Source organism: Drosophila ananassae, chromosome 3R (genome assembly GCF_017639315.1).
Source record: "Drosophila ananassae strain 14024-0371.13 chromosome 3R, ASM1763931v2, whole genome shotgun sequence".
NCBI lineage: Eukaryota > Metazoa > Arthropoda > Insecta > Diptera > Drosophilidae > Drosophila > Drosophila ananassae.
In genome coordinates this window covers 417,809-435,306 of record NC_057930.1, presented here as the reverse complement: position 1 = coordinate 435,306, position 17,498 = coordinate 417,809, and the positions used below count along the sequence as shown (strand labels likewise).

The following is a 17,498-nucleotide window of genomic DNA, read 5'->3' as shown; positions in this document are numbered from 1 at the left end:
TCTCTAGTGCCTCAACTCCTGCAGCTTCAGTCTTCGTAGGAACAATGATGTCGTCCATGTAGACCACTATTGTTTTAGCTTGGATAAGCTCCCTTAACACAGCAGATATATAGTGACAAAAAACTGCTGGCGAGTTGGATATTCCAAACGGTACAAAGGTAAATTCGTATTGTCCATTGTGCGTCACGAATGCTGTGAATTTCCTAGAGTCAGCCTCTACTGGAACGTGAAAGAATCCGTTCATCATGTCAAGAGTTGTAAATACTTTTGAACCCTGCAGTCTTTCGAGAACGTCGTCTATCAATGCCATCGGAAAATTATCTTTCTTGATCTTCAGATTAAGCTTACGGTAGTCACAGCAAAGTCTTTTCGAACCGTCCTTTTTTGAAACAAACTGGTGATTTTTGAAACTGGTGATGCGTACTCAGAGTAACTTGGGATAATAATTCCTTCCTCTAGCCATTTCTGTATTTGAGCCTCAATCACGCATCTGTTCTCATACGAAGTGCGTCGTGGGCGTTGGCAAACCGGAATGTCGTCTTCTAGAATAATTTTCATACTAACGGGAGATTCGATTGATTTACAGGGCTTGTATTCATTTATCATCATCTCCACCCTATCTTTCACATCGTTCTTCAGATGCGATAGTTTGACTTTATCTACTACTGTCTCCTTTTCAATAATTTCCATTGCACACAACCCTTTGAATACAAATTCATTTTCCTTCTCTTTAAATATTACGCCGTTTGAACTAAACATCAGATCCACTGTTTCTAAAACGTCATTTCCCACGATTGCTGGATAATCAAAATCATTGTGCTTTACAATGTGAAAAGTTACAGGGAAGCAAACTCCATCTGCCTCTAAATTGGTTTCGAAAGATCCTATCGTCCGTTGAGATATCTCACTTCTGGCTTTATGCTTAAACCGTCGAGAGTTTTAAAAATGTCTTCACTTATTAAGCATAAATCGCATCCCGAGTCAATCATGGCCGTGAAAACTACTCCTGCCGCTGTTACTTTCTTGTAGGTTAATCCTTCTGATCTTCTAACTCTTAGCATATTAGCCGGTTCATTCTTAATGGAAATATTTGGCATTTTCTGTTCACAGTTTTTCGATATGTGACCCCTTTTATTGCAGTTATAGCTTGCAGTCCTTGGCAATATGGCCTCTTACTCTTAGCATATTAGCCGGTTCATTCTTAATGGAAATATTTGGCATTTTCTGTTCACAGTTTTTCGATATGTGACCCCTTTTATTGCAGTTATAGCTTGCAGTCCTTGGCAATATGGCCTTCTTTGTTACACTTGAAACACTTTTTCTGAGAATTTGAGTCTTTCCCTTGAGTCTGTTTACTTTCTTTATAATTAGTCGTCTTATTTCTTATCTTCTCATATACTGTGATCTCATATTTAAGCTCCTTAATCGTTTTTGCCCGATATAATCCTGCCTTGTTCATTCTCCCATCGGGTATTCCATCTACAAAATAGGATATTAAACTCTCCTCATCGAGTTTAATGGGATTGCCTATCTCCATTAAGCTGTAAAGGTATTCGATACATGTTTCTCTTGCCTGCTTCTGTCTTTGCTTTAGAATCTTATGAATTTCGGCAGTGCACAACCTTTTGCCGAACTCATCTTGTAGCACCTCTTTAAGTTTAATCCAACCTCTAACACCCGTCTGACTCTTAATGTAAAGCTTAGCAGCCCCAGCTAAGAGCTGTTTCGCGTATATAAATTTTTGTAGCTCATCCCAGCCAACAGTAAATGCAACGTCTTCAAACTCAGACACCCAATGATTTATGTCTTCTTGTTCCGACCCTGAAAACGACGAAACACTGTCCTGCACATCTCTTAAAGTAAACCTTGAACTAAACATCTGCGGTGCTTCTTGGTATGCCGACGAGTTTACGCTCTCTGCATCTTCGTTACTTCGTTCTTCCACGTTATTCATTGCTTCAAGTCCAAAATGCTCAAACAACCGATCTTGCAATGCTCTCTTTAACCCTGTCGTTTGTAAGTTCAGTTCAGAGAGTTTTGCTCTTAAGTTTTGCACAGTCATTCTTAAAATTTCCTCAGCATCCATCGTAATGCGTTTAAGTCGTTCACAAAATTCTTATGATTACGAATTTTACAAAGTACAATGTTTTACAAAATTTCTTTTCTTAAAATTAGCGTTTAACAAAAAAAAAATGAATGTATTGATTGAGTTTCTGGATTTCCTCTCGCTCACCCAAGCCAATTGGATTTGGCTGACTTCGTCGATGTCTGTCGTTTCTTTGGAATAAATGTGGTCACCGAGCTCTTTGTTGCTCGCCGTTGGATTGATTCTCGGAGTTCCTTTCCCGTGTGTGTACCCCGCGTTGCACTCGTTGATGGTTCTGCTTTTCTTCTCGTCGTCTCGTCGTTTGCAGCTTCTTCTTTCTTCTCGTCGTCCAATTCGTTTTCGGCTTCTTCTTTTTTCTCGGAACCGAACTTCGTTTCTGCTTTTTCGTTTGCAGCTTCTTCCTTCTTCTCGGAACCGAACTTCGTTTCTGCTTTTTCGTCGAATTTTCGTTTGCAGCTTCTTCCTTCTTCTCGGAACCGAACTTCGTTTCTGCTTTTTCGTCGAATTTTCGTTTACAGCTTCTTCCTTCTTCTCGGAACCGAACTTCGTTTTTTTTTTTTTTTTTTTTTGTAACGAAATCCCGGTTGAGCCCCCAAATAATTTGTAGGGTTTTACAAATTATAGTTTATTTAAATTCTTCGGGTAACGTATACAAAAATGAATGTTCTTTTTAATAATAATCGCGACTTTCGCACTCGATGGGCTTCGGTAGCTTTTTTTCCGCGTCTTCTCTTTTCTGCGTTCAACTCTCTTCTTCTTCCCAAACGACAGTGTTGTATATCATTGTCTTTGGATTGGTGTTTGGCAAATTGGTATTTTCTTAAGTGGGGCCCTTTCTATAAGTCCTAATATGTCCCAATCCCACATTTATATTATTAGATATATATAGGATTGGATATAGCTTGTCGGTCCTTATAAGAATTTCGCATTTACATCAATTTCCAAGAAAAAAAATTTTATAAGAAGACCAAATCATCTGTTTTCAAAAAAAACAAGAAAGGAAAGCTAACTTCGGGCGGAGCCGAAGTTGATATACCCTTGCAGTTCAGTCGCAGTCCGCTAGGTGGCGCCACGCATCTTATATTATTAGATATATAGCGGATCGTATATAGTCGGCCGATCCTTATGAAATTTTGTACATAAGATATTTTGGTGAAACATAACATGAAAAAAAACACCAAAGTTATGGCATTTCCGATCAATCAGTTATATGGCAGCTATAGGATATAGTCGACCGATCCTGGCCGTTCCGACTTATATACTGCCTGCAAAGGAAAGAAGGATGTGTGCAAAGTTTAAACTCGATAGCTTTAAAACTGAGAGACTAGTTTGCGTAGAAACAGACAGACAGACAGACGGACAGACGGACATGGTCATATCGACTCAGGAGGTGATCCTGATCAAGAATATATATACTTTATAGAGTCGGAGATGTCTCCTTCACTGCGTTGCACACTTTTGACCAAAATTATAATACCCTCTGCAAGGGTATAAAAATGTACTAAAATGAAATGTACTAAAAACAATGCTGAAATTGCAACATGCTGCTTCGCATCTCTCAGAAATCTGTGACTGTACCAAATCTAACGTTGAATAAAATGTGTGCGGAATTGCACTTTGAAAAAATAATAAAAAGTATTATTAAAATTAAAATTGATCAAAACTGACGTTAATTATATTAAAAAACAATAAAAATTTTAAATATATATTCCCCAAAAAACACAAGAAAAAAATTCTTGCATTTATTAATCATTTCCTGGGCAATGGTCGAACTACTATAAACCATGAAGTTAATATAATGTGAATGTGTACTTGTTCCGTTTTATGTCAAGTTGGAACCCAGTAAGAACGCCTAAAATTCCAGGGTGGAAAGAAATCAAGTAATCCAGTAAGAAGCAGAATAGTCTTTACCTCCTCGACTCCGTTACAAAAACATGCTATTTTTAAAGGAATTTAAAAATTTGTTTTGTAATTTTTGCCATAATTAAAAAAAAAACTTTGTTTTTTTTGTATTCATGGACTTTTGTTATAAAGAATATTATATTTTATTTCCAAAAAAACACCAAACAATGCGGACGGCATTCCACACGCATGCCCTACCTTCCGCGTAAAGACACTATATATAGCCAAAGAATTAAGAATTTTCTGTGTGTGTTTGATCTGAATGTGTGATATACCAAATGAAAGGTATTATTTTCATTAGATAAATTTTATTCAAACATTTGCCAAAACCCATAAAGCTTGGGAGAAATTTCACCAGACGAAATATTTTTCTTTATACACATTCTGCTCCCAAATACGCGTCGACTGGTATTTCAACCATCCCGACCCAACATTTCTTTCAAAATATTTCCCAAATAAAACAGTTAATGTAGTTTTTTCACTGAGATAGTCCCACTCGCGTTTTATTATTTTTTAATTGTTTTATATATTATATATTATATTTATACACTTGCAGATGGTATTATATTATATTATAATTTTGGTCTACGCTCAGTTTTAGAGCTATCGAGTTGAAACTTTGCACACATCCTTTTTTCCTTGCAGGTAGTATATAAGTCGGAACGGCCGGGATCGGTCTACTATATCCAATAGCTGCCATATAACTGATTGATCGGAAATGCCATAACTTTGGTGTTTTTTAAGTTAGAGGGTTGGGACTTTCCACACATGTTATATTTGAACAAAATATCTTTTGTTCAAAATTTCATAAGGATCGGACGACTATATCCTATAGCTGTCATAGAACGATCGGAATTGGCATAACTTTGTTGTTTTTTAAGTTAGAAGGATGGGACATGATACAGATTCCATTTTTGAAAAAATAATCTGTTTTGTCAAATTTCATAGGGATCGGCTAACTATATCCAATAGCCGCCATATAACTGAACGATCGAAAATTGCACAACTACAAGGGTATATCAACTTCGGGTCCCCCCGAAGTTAGCTTTCATTTCTTGTTTTATTTAATTTTAATAATGGGCGGAAACGAAAATATAATGAATTAAATTAAATCAATTTTAATTTTTCTGGTCGGAAATAATTAATTAATTAAGATAAGAGCAGAATTAACTGCAAAAATGAAAAAGGCAGAGAGTAAAAAAGAAGCAGAGCTATATTTGGATTGCGACTTTTTAATTTTATTAAATGCTCACCCAAATATGGCACTGCACAAGCGCGAAGCGATACGGGTATAACTTTAATATTAAGACACAATATTAGTAATGAAAACAAAGTGTTTAAATTAAGGTTTCAAACCAGCGTTTGGCAAAAATAGAATTTATCGCAAGCGCAAAAAATAATCACGACCGTTCGCTATGAAGTGAAGGAAGAGAGATTATGATTATGACGACCTGTCTATTTAGTTGTGGGGTAACGAATTACTTGGCGTTCTGTTAAACATACACTCCGTTTCACTTGAATAGCACACCCAATTTTTCATAATTACTTGTTGATCTCTCAACAATTGCTTGATCTAATGCAATGATTGTGGCTCTTTTTAATTCTTATCCTTATCTACTCTCTTTAAACAAAAATTGGAAGTCTGAAAATGTAACGTTTAAATTTACCATAATTTTGTTTTCAACTTGCTTCAATAACTGGCACCTTTTTTATTTCACTTAAATAGCACATTTTAGATTTAGTGTCATTTCAGCAGCCAAGGAGATTGAATCATAAACGTTTTTTGATTAATTTGTGAATTTTAAACATAGTTTAATCATTTTGTGCAACTAGGGGTCGTGGAACGTCACTAAGTCACAAAGAACCGATCCAAATACAAAGCTATATTTATTGTGACCATTATGTAGCCAATATTGCGAAAAAACTAGAAGAAGCAGAAAAGTCGTATACAATTTTATCAACAACAAATTAAACTATGGAAAAAATATAAAAGGTCGCAAAAGTAATGTCCTTAGCGGCACAGATAAAGGTGCGATTCTGCGGGAAGCCTCGAATTCTTATGACTCCGTGAGCAAGATAAGGGAAAAAGCAGGTGTTGACGCGAGCAAAACTACTGTTTGGCGTGTTATTTTGAAAGCTAAACATCTTAAGCGTTTGAAACTTAACAAAAAAACCACCGCTTAACCCCAATCGAAAGGAAGCACGGTTGACCTTTTGCCGCGTCAATATGTCATGGTGTAACGAGTGGAAGCGCGTAGATTTTTCTGATGGAAAAGTTCAATTTGGAGGGGCCAGATGGCTACAATTATTACTTTCATGATCTGAGAAAAGGGACGCATCAATTGGAGCTTTTACATAGTCGATTAGGCGGATTTATGGTTTGGGGAGCCATATCTTACTATGGGACTTGTGAACTCCCATTCTTATCCTCAAACATGAACGCAAAAGCGTACCTAAACGTCCTGGAAAAAGCTTTTCCACCATTGGAAATTTTTTTAAATAATTTGCGTTAGACATTCCAGCACGGCAATACCCCAATTTATACTGCACGTATTGTAAAATCTTTTTTAAAAGATAAAAATGTTGATAGTCTGAATTGGCCACCATAATCGCCGGATCTGAATATAATTGAAAATGTTTGGGGATGACTGGCCAGAAAGGTTAATGAGTCTGGCAAACCATTTTAAAACAAAGATGATCTTATTGAAGCCATTCAGATCAGCATGGGCTACAATATCCCTAGACTATACAAAAAGTCTATATGATTCGCTGCCCAACAGGATCTACGAGGTTATATTGAATAAGGGGGCTTAACCCATTATTAAATTAACAAAAATATATATTAGAATACTCACTATTAAATAAAAACACATTTCCTAATGTTTAAGTTCGTTAAAAATACGTTAAAAACAAGATGTGCTATTCATGTGAAACAAAATTTTTGAGGAACTTTTTAAGTTTTTAAGTTCTTTTGTTAACATTTATTAATTGCTAATTTAATTAAGGTTTTGTTACTTTTCTTATATTTAAAATTGATTACACTATAAAAAGAAACTTAAACATCAGTAATTTTCTTTTTGGTTAAAAGATTTCAAGATTTGAAATTGCATATAAAAGTGTGCTATTCAAGTGAAACGCAGTGTATATAAACTAATGTGGTGTCTAGTTAGTATATTTCTAGTTAGTATTTTGTATAACAGTTTGGTTTTGTATCCTAATGAAGTTATTGGCCACTCTAGAAAGTTAAATATGGCGCGGGTAGGCTGGTAGACAGCAGTGTTGCCCATATCGCGTCCCGTAAATTGTAGGCAACTCCCACCCGAGTGACGAAAGCAAAAACAAGAAGTTTACCGCTGCATATACATATTTGTATTATACATGCACCTTTATCTACATCTATATGTAAACAATATATTTGGCTGCACAAAAATTGTATAATTTTATTTACCGAAAATATTAATAAAACAAACATGATGGATAGGGGGCTGACATTGTTGGGACAATATACTTCAGCCGCTTTCTTTGTGTAAATGTTTTAATGTTGTATGTTGTAAAACTAACAACTGAACGTACCAAAATAACTCCTATAAAAATCGTTCTTAAACAATTTAAAGCAAACTGAATCTGTGCATCTATTATAGGAGTCATTTATGTTAGACTTCAAGGGATCGGTCATAGACTATATCCTTAAGTGCATCTTTCCATGGGTCTGATCACTTTTTTTTTTTTTGCGCGGTTCCCACTGCATACGTACAGCCCACCTCCCGTCCAACCGTGACATAGCTGAGGACGCAATTATACTGGCTCCATTATGCCAGATAACCAACTTAATAGTAAGCTTCCACAAGAAGTATTACCCTCTCGCTCACGTGACCGCAATAAACGACATCAAGGCTGCGTTTTACATCAGCTGTAAAAATCTGTGCGGAGTGCATGCCAACTATGCAAGGTTGACAGTGTATTTCCCAGGCCTCCCCAGATGGCACCGATTCCTAGAGCGAGAGTTGGAAGCTTTGTGAAAACGTTTACCTACACAGGCGTCGATTATTTTGGCGCTTTATTGGTGAACGTTAACAGGCGCAAAGAGAAAAGATGGGTAGCTCTGTTCACCTGTCTTACGTTTCGTGCGGTGCATTTGGAGATCGCCTATCGTCTAGATACTAGTTAATGTATCATGGGCCTAGCCAATTTTATGGGCTTAAGAAACGCATTAATGGAGACTTATTTTATCCGAGGATGACGCCGGCATGACCACGAACCACCTTCTGTTAGGATCAGCGAATGGATATAGGCCGCTGCCAAAAGAGGGGATGAATCTACAGCGTATATGGAATAAGACTCTTTCGAGACCGCTTTTGGTAACGATGGGTTAAAGAGTATGCGGCCGATTGAACCATGCGCACCAAATTACAATTTAGAATTTTCTTTTTACTCCACGAAAAATTTAAACTCGGAGAAATCGGAAACTCAGATCGGAGAACTTTGGATGAGTACTCCAAAGATATGGTAACTGTTAGATGCCATTTCTTAATTTGAGTAGGTATAAATACATTTCAAAAATGAAATATACTAATAACAATAACCTATGTTTGTTCTGGACTTTGGTAGGATCCCCTTCCTAAAGGTTATGGAGCAGGTGAAAATATGCATGGAGATATTTGCTGTCGGCCTGTGTTATACATCAAAGTTGAGCCAAGATAATATTGACTATTAATTTAAATATTATAGGAAATTTTATTTTATTCCTGGTATAATTGGTTTAATCGCGGTACTTATATTTTTTTTTTTGTGTTATCGGAGTTTTAAATTTGTTTCGGTTAGATATATTAAAGAATTTATTTAAGTGGTTATATACAGTTAGGATTTTCAAAAAATTGATTTTTTGAAATTTTTTCACAAGCTATATTTACACAAGCTTAACTATTTTTACTAATTAATCGAAGGATTTCCACATCCGATTCAAATTTTTATAAACCGAATTGGCCGAATTGCGTGCGAAAATATTTAAATTTTTTAAATGAGCTAGTCTATCTCGTACTCAGCGCAAGAGGCCTTTTTTTGCGAACCTCTGCAAAATTGACAATATCAAGGTTCCTGATTTTTTTTTTGGCAATAAAAAAAATTTGAATATAATTTAAGGTTGTTATAATATACCTGCCAAGTTTTAAATCAATAAACCAAACCAATAGTTTGATAGAAAAATTTTATTAAAAATTTATTTTTTTGACCTTCTAACTGTATATTAAGTGTTTTCTTATTTATTTTAGGAGTATTTATTTTAACTAGTTTTCCATACTCGGGTATGACCATTTCAAGCTGGCAATTTTATTTCAAATCATTTTTAGGTAATCTTCACCCATGTTACTGTACACATTTTAAGTTCAACGATGTCGACATGCCTGCTGACTTGGTGACACGGTTTTAAAAATTTGGAAAAAAAATATTTGCAATATTTAATCTTAAAAATATTCTCTTCGTATTTAATTTTCCCTTTTTATTTTATTTTGGGGCAACCATTTAATATCCAGGTGAATTGGGTAAATCAAGACCAGGTGGTATAGTTTATTCTATCGGCGGGGGCAAACGGTTGGCACCGGTTGATTCTATCGGCGGGGTCTGGGTCATGGAAATTCCTGAATCTTGAGGAGGATACCGGGGACGTGTCGGGTGGCACCTCTAAATGAGCAGTTAATAAGCATAAGAAATAAGCAGTTAGCCAATGAATGGTTTTTAAGCAGGTTTCAACATGACAAGAGGAAATGCTGAACCTATCGATAAATGATTAGCTACACTTATAAACACTGTGTAAGTTGGGTAAATATTTTTATATAGCTTGTGTTTTTTTTTATTATATTACAAAGTGCAACAGTGATTCTGAACTTTTAAGAAGACATAGTAGGAATTGTTTAACTGGTACTGGACTATAACCCAATCCCGTGTTTGAAATATTTTTAACACCCTAAACATTTTTTTTATTGTTAAAAAACCGGTTTTCGGTACCTTTTTACGCTTAAAAATTCCTGAACGCGTTTTTTTAAACCGATTTAAAAATTGCCGGGGTTTCTCAATAGTTTTGGGTTGTAGCTTTTGAAAAAATATAGATCTTCAATTTTTTTTAAACAAAAAGAACAACATTTTTACCCAAGAAACTGAAATTTTCGCCTTTTATTCGTGTTTTTCGGATTTTGACGATTAAAAATCTCAAAAGCTGAACAGTAAATTAAAGGGAAACGAAAGTTTATGAAGCAACCGCCAAATTTTATCCACGGCAAATAAAATCCAAATAAAGTCCTTAACCTTAATAAGGCATTTTACAGATTAAAACAGTCGTCACGAATCTCAAATGACACTTTAAACGAAGTCTTAACAAACGTTGGGTTTCCTAAAAACGAGTCCTAAAAACAATAACAAAAGAGGCAAGAACGAGCCATTTTTGTTTTTAAATTAACAACGTTATGGCGTAGAGGCTATTATAGGGTATCATATTGTCGGGAAACTCGATTATTTCTTCTCATAATTTAAGCTTTGAATCGAACGGCGCTGTGTGGCGCTAGCATCATGGTCTCTTCTACTATAAGCCAAAAACGTACTAAACACATAGACTTGAAATGTTATCATATAAAAAAACCTCTTGACAAGGTAAAGTACCGGTGACGAACCTCATGCGAAATCCAAAATATCTGATATCAATTTTAGTGACGAAAATATGCTATATAGGTGTACAAAATTGCATATAAAAAATATTCTTGTTCCGCACGTGCAAGAAAAACAAAAAAAAAAATCAGTCACGTGCCGAACAAGAATATTTTTTATATGCAATTTTGTACACCTATATAGCATATTTTCGTCACTAAAATTGATATCAGATATTTTAGGTTTCGCATGCAGGTACGTCACCGGTACTTTACACGGTCAAGAGGTTTTTATTAGAGGTGGGCATGGGCTCGTGTTTTCGTCGTGGCACGCGTGCGCACGCGTGGCCACGCGTGTTCGTGTTGAAAATTAAAATTTAACACGCGTGCGTGCGTTTTCGTGCCGACCTTCCAAAACACGACAAAACACGAAGCATTAAAAATTTTGTATTTTCTAGAAATTTCGAGAAAAAAAAATTTTTTGTAATGTAAATATTATTTTTCGTGTTGGGCCGTGTTGGCAAAATTTTTGGCCGTGCGTGTGCGTGCGTGCTAAAAAAACTAAGCTGTCGTGTCGTGTTGGGCCGTGTCGAAAAATTCAGCCCATGCCCACCTCTAGTTTTTATACCCTTTCAGAGGGTATTATAATTTTGGTCAAAAGTGTGCAACGCAGTGAAGGAGACATCTCCGACCCTATAAAGTATATATATTCTTCATCAGGATCACCTCCTGAGTCGATATGAGCATGTCCGTCTGTCCGTCTGTCCGTCGGTCCGTCTGTCTGTTTCTACGCAAACTAGTCTCTCAGTTTTAAAGTTATCGAGTTGAAACTTTGCACACACCCTTCTTTCCTTTGCAGGCAGTATATAAGTCGGAACGGCCGGGATCGGTCGACTATATCCTATAGCTGCCATATAACTGATTGATCGGAAATGCCATAACTTTGGTGTTTTTTAAGTTGGAGGGTTGAGACTTTCCACACATGTTATATTTGACCCAAAATATCTTGTGTACAAAATTTCATAAGGATCGGCCGACTATATCCTATAGCTGTCATAGAACGATCGAAATTAGCATAACTTTGTTGTTTTTTAAGTTAGAAAGGGATTTGGTACAGATTCTATTTTGGGAAAAAAAATCTGATTTGTCGAATTTCATAAGATCGGCCAACTATATCCTATAGATGTCATATAAACTGATTGATCGGAAATGCTTTAACTTCGTTGTTTTTCAAGTTAGAAGTATGGGAGTTTCAATGGATTCCTCTTTTGGCAAAAATAATTCGATGTGCCAAATTTCATAAGGATCGGCCGACCTATATACGATCCACTATATATCTAATAATATAAGATGCATGGCGCCACCTAGCGGACTGCGACTCAACTGCAAGGGTATATCAACTTCGGCTCCGCCCGAAGTTAGCTTTCCTTTCTTGTTTTATATGATATCAGTTGTTTTTTTGTATATATTGATCTTCAGTTATTTAAAACAGAACGCATAATATATAGAATATATATATATGGAAGTAACCTCTGGACAGGCGATTCACACAGCTAGCAATACTTTAATTGTAAGGATAAACATCAAAACTCTTTTTTTTTTAACTCTATAGATTTTGACATTCAAGAAGGTGGATTAATTAAAAACCTTTCCAAAGACGTAAAGAATTTTTCGATAGCTTCAGTGGCTCTGAAGTTATACGTATTTTAATTTACAAAGGTTTGGAATTTGGTTAGTTTAAAAATTTTAATTAAAATTTGCCGTAAAATGTATTTAAAATCCAAAATTGTTTCGATAGTTGTGGGAAACCAAATTATTTTAACAAATTAACAGATGAAAGGCCTATCCTTATGAGAGTTCCACTACATAATAAATTATTAAAAAAAACAAGAAAGGAAAGCTACTTCAAGCGGAGCCGAAGTTGCTGTACCCTTGCAGTTAAGCAGAAGCTTATATTATTATTATATATATCGGATCCTATATAGTTGTCCGATCCTAATGAGAATTTCACCATCAACAAAATTTCTAATAAAAATATTGGAAACAGCCCCAAGCATCTTTAAAAATAGAAAGGTTGTGCCATTTCCGTTCGTTCAGTTATATGGCAGGATAGGATATAGTTGGCCGATTCTTATGAACATAGGATTAGATTGCCCAAAACGGAAACCGTAGACAGTCCCCATCATTCTAGCTTCAAAAACAACAAAGTTAAGCCAATTATCCTAATAAAATTTTGCAAATCGGATAAGATTTTCCAAAATGCAAACTAAGTCCCATCCTTCTAACTTATAAAAAAAAAAACAAAGTTATGGCATATCCGATCAATCATATAATAAACATGTGTTATATCTAAAATAAATGCGCAGAGATAAAAAATTAAAAAAACTGGAAATTTCGTTTTTCCAGTTTTTCTAGTTAAACCAATTGTTGAATGTAACAATTTATTTTGGGTGTGCGATATAAAATAATAAATATTAGAAAAGAATTGGCGGAGTTAGTTTGCCTGGTTTTTTTTTAGCTTTTAATCCATGATTTGGCCCAAAACGGTGGTGGCTGCATTTATTTATATGCATTATATGCTCAGTGGGGGCATATGCATATAAAGCGTTCCTACTCATAAAATTGCATTCTTCTCATTAAGACATGAGACACTGAAACACAAAGCAGAATTACATCAAAAGTTGCCATCGTGCAGCAAAGTTTGAGGTTAGCCGAGTGGAGAGCGTCGTGGTTCCTACCACGGAGGGCCTGGGTTCGAGTCCAAGTTGAGGTCAATGTTTACGTTTTACTTTTTTAGGCCCTTTTTTATTTGGATTTTATTTTTAAATAAATAAACTAAAATCTGAAAATATATCCTCCATATTTTTTAGAGTATAGACCAAATATATGCAGGCTCCAAAAAGCAAAGTTGCCAATCAAATACACACACATGTATAAGTAAATGCAAGCTTCACAGGAGGCGGTACAAAATGGGTAGCTGCAACTTACAGGACTATATCTTGAGTTAACGGATTTTGCCAGATATGAGCGATATATCAAAAGTTGCGTCCATCTCAAAAGCTATCTCCACGTGCAATATAAAAAGGATCAGTCGACTATTGAAAAATAATTTTTTTTCTTAAAAAAAAAGTTTATTTTCAGTGTATTTTTTTTTTGTGTACTATATAGACTTTGGTCTCAAAGAAAGTGAAATTTATATTTAAAAAACCATTTCAACGGTGTAAAAGCTCTTTTTAATATCTTTCTTAATTATAAAGTTATGAATTTTTTCATTAACAAAGTTTTTTAATTTTTGACGTAAGCTTAAGGTATTTCAAAAAGTTGTAGAACAATAGTTGCTCATATGATAGTAACAAACATTATCCAATTTTTTTCAGGATTTTTAAGGAAAAAATAGTGCAAACAGACAAACCGACAAACCGACGCAAACTGGCTTCATTTTGAAGAAGAAGAAAAAATCGAATTGAGGTACCAATCGACGCGTATTTAGCTCTAGAATGCGAATATATAAAATATCTGGGGACTAAAATGTGTCCACCAGCCCCACTTTAGTGATTACACATTTTTTTACTTTCATCCCTAATTTCTCCCAAACCAAATAACTTTTGGAATATGTTTCGACAAAAATTATCTAATTGAAACAATACCTTTCGATTGGTATATCATTCATTTAGATCGGTTGCCTACAGAAAATTTTTAATTCTTCGGCTATATATAGAGTTTCCTCGCGCACGCCTAGGCATGCAGGTCGTCACCTCGTGGACTTCCGTCCACAGTGAATATATGAAAGAAGAAATTGGTTATAATGAGATTATTTTTAAATATGTATTCATGCAGTACAATGTTGTTGATGTATTAATGAAACACATTGGCTTATGTTTCTGGGATTAACTTATTTTATAATTTTATGAACCAAAAAAATATACAGGTAAGGCAGAAGTGTTGAAATTAATTTTAAGTTCACTATGTATCAACGCCAACTCTTACTTAACAGTGCTCTGTTAGAAACTTTGCTAAGACCAGCTATTCCTTTATTGTTCTTCCCCTTCCATTTCTAAACTCCCTCTAAATAAAGCATTTACCTATTTATGCTTTTATTTTTTACCTATCTGCAATCTTATTTTTTCTGTACAACCAATATGCCATAAGTACTGTAAAAATAAAAACTGGAAAATAGTGTTAAGCATTTCCTTAAGAAGATATTTTTGGAGATTTTTAGTTTATTTACATATAAAAAACATATAAATATAAACGATCATTCAGCTATGCTGAGTGATTAGCGAAGCTACTAAGAAGTCGGCAAGTGCCAACTACCAATCGACTAAAAAGTATAGGGAAAAAGTGTTTCATGTAAAGGAAATAAGGGATACTTCTTTTGAACTTTCCAAGCTTGGTTTGAATTTTTTAGTAAATGATATATTGTAATTGTGGAATCTAACAGAAGGAATAGTCTCCGATCCAATAAAAATTATATATTCTTGATCAGCATTAATAGCTGAGCCGATATGCCATGTCCGTCTGACGGGTTGTATGAACGCCTACATATCAGGGACTTTAAAAGATAGAGCTCATAGCTGTATGTCGGTTTTACATGATGACCTGCTACAACAAAAATTAGATGTATTTTGGCTAAGTTATCGCATGATTCTGGAAAACGAAGAGTGACGCCACGGACCGGTTACGAAGGGAGCTATCAGAGAGCGTATCTCCGAGCGCATTCCTGCCGACGTGGGGCGACTTGTGACGATAGCCTTGGGACGAAAGGGCGTTCGTCAGAGATGTGTAGATTTTGGCGATCTTCGAACCGTGTGGTCTTAGATTCTAAGACTTAGAAGCATTGAAAAAAAGCAGCGACTGACTTTGCGACGGTGTCCGTGAGTAATGCCGGAATGTTTCATAAGAAAAACAGTTACAGTTTCTAGAAAATACCCGTTTGTCCCCCTTGTAGGTAGTATAAAATATAAGTCGGATCGGCCGGGATCGGTCGACTATATCCTATAGCTGATTAGATCAGAAATGCCATAACGTTGGAGTTTTTTAAGTTAGAGGGTTGGGACTTTTCACTCATGTTATGTTTGTCAAAATATCTTATGTAAAAAATTTCATAAGGATCAGACGACTATATCATATAGCTGTCATAGAACGATCAGAATTGCCATAACTTTGGTGTTTTTTAAGTTAGGAAGATGGGACATGGAACAGATTACATTTAGGGCAATCTTATTTGATCTGTCGAATTTTATAAGGATTGGCCAACTATATCTTATAGCCGCCACACAACTGAACGATCGGAAATTTCACAACAGTGCTATTTTTAAAGATGCTTGGGGTTGTTTCCAACATTTTTATTAAAAAAATTGATTTAATAGTGAAATTTTCATAAGGATCGGCCAACTATATACGATCCGATATATATTTAATAATATAAGGTGTAAGGGTATATAACTTCGGCTCCGCCCGAAGTTTGCTTTCCTTTCTTGTTTTTATATGAAGCAGTTTAATACATACCATACATGTATCGAACAACAAATCAACACGGTTATCCCACGAATAAGCCATTATAACGCTGTTACTTAATTTCAATCGTCATAAAATAGTGAGCTATAAGCAAAATAAATTAAATGGATAGGGATTAGTTTGGTGGGATTTATAATCGAATATACTATCGAATCGAATACTACAAAAAATTTTGTTAAATTGATCTCAACAAAAAAGTGATCCAAATATATGTGTAATTTTGTACTTTTCTTTAGTAAATAGTAGGTACTTACCTTCGGAAGTAGCTTACTTTAGACTAACTGAATTTTCTGGTGCTGTTGCCAAAATCGTATATATTTGCAACATTCTTTACATTACATGTATCTAAACATAAAAGAAAAGCCTTGTAATTTACATGCATGTACATATGTAAGCGCACATTGTAAGATAAATGGGACTAATATATTTATAGTAAAGACTGTATCAAATGCCAAGTATATACAATACATCTCTATACATATATGTTATATATATCTACATAGCCTTATATATATATATACATATATATATTATGTTGATATAGAATTATTCTAAATTGGAACGCATTTATTTAAAATATTGGAAATAAATTTTTAACATAATTTATATAATTTCGCAATGAAATTAATTACTGTACTTATATTTGTCGTTTGTATGTACTACACATTACTTGCAAAATTAAACGGGTATTTATAGTGCAAGCAAAAAACTACTATAAAACACTTTTTTTAATATAAAAATTGTTATTTTTAAATTTCTTTTTATGCCAAATATTTTCAAATTTGATACTTGCGCATAAGTTGAAAATATTATAGAATGTATATTTTCTATTATCTATTCTATTATTAATCAGCAATTTTAATTCAACCAAATTTTTTAATTTGAAAACTTAAACAATTGAATAATTGAAGAAAGGACGGCAAAAGTCGAGTTTGCCCACAATATAATACTCATTTATAGTATAGTACTCATTTTTTCTACGCAAATTTAAAATTACCTTTTAAAGTATAGATTCTCATAATAAATTTTTGTTGCTATACTTTTGGATGTTTTGGAATAAACTATTCAAATAATCCAGTAGCAAAGCAAATGAAGAAGTCCTTAAGTCAGTCTTTAAGTCACTATCGACGCTTTAACCACTTTTCTGATAACCTTATTATTAGTGAATTGAGAAAACATAAAATTTTTGATTTTGTTTTGAATTGATTATGCATTTTTTCACCAGAAATTAAAAAAAAAAATAATGAATGAGTTGTAAAATGTTTTTTTTTTTCAAGTGTGAGTTTCTATAACCAATTTTTCTCATTTTATAAAACATTCTTATGGGGGTATTCTAGTCT

At 34.5% G+C, this 17,498-nt stretch overlaps 1 protein-coding gene across 1 annotated transcript in view; it reads right to left on the bottom strand.

Moving 5' to 3' along the window:
• Window positions 1-16,242, bottom strand: part of LOC6497272 (sarcoplasmic calcium-binding protein, beta chain) — a 48,946-nt gene extending 32,704 nt beyond the window's left edge. Inside the window, 2 exon segments of the mRNA XM_044716627.1 lie at window positions 16,150-16,173; window positions 16,176-16,242. Coding sequence (XP_044572562.1) covers window positions 16,150-16,173; window positions 16,176-16,200 — 49 coding nt within the window. The 5' untranslated portion in view covers window positions 16,201-16,242.
• Between the last annotated feature and the right edge of the window lie 1,256 nt (window positions 16,243-17,498).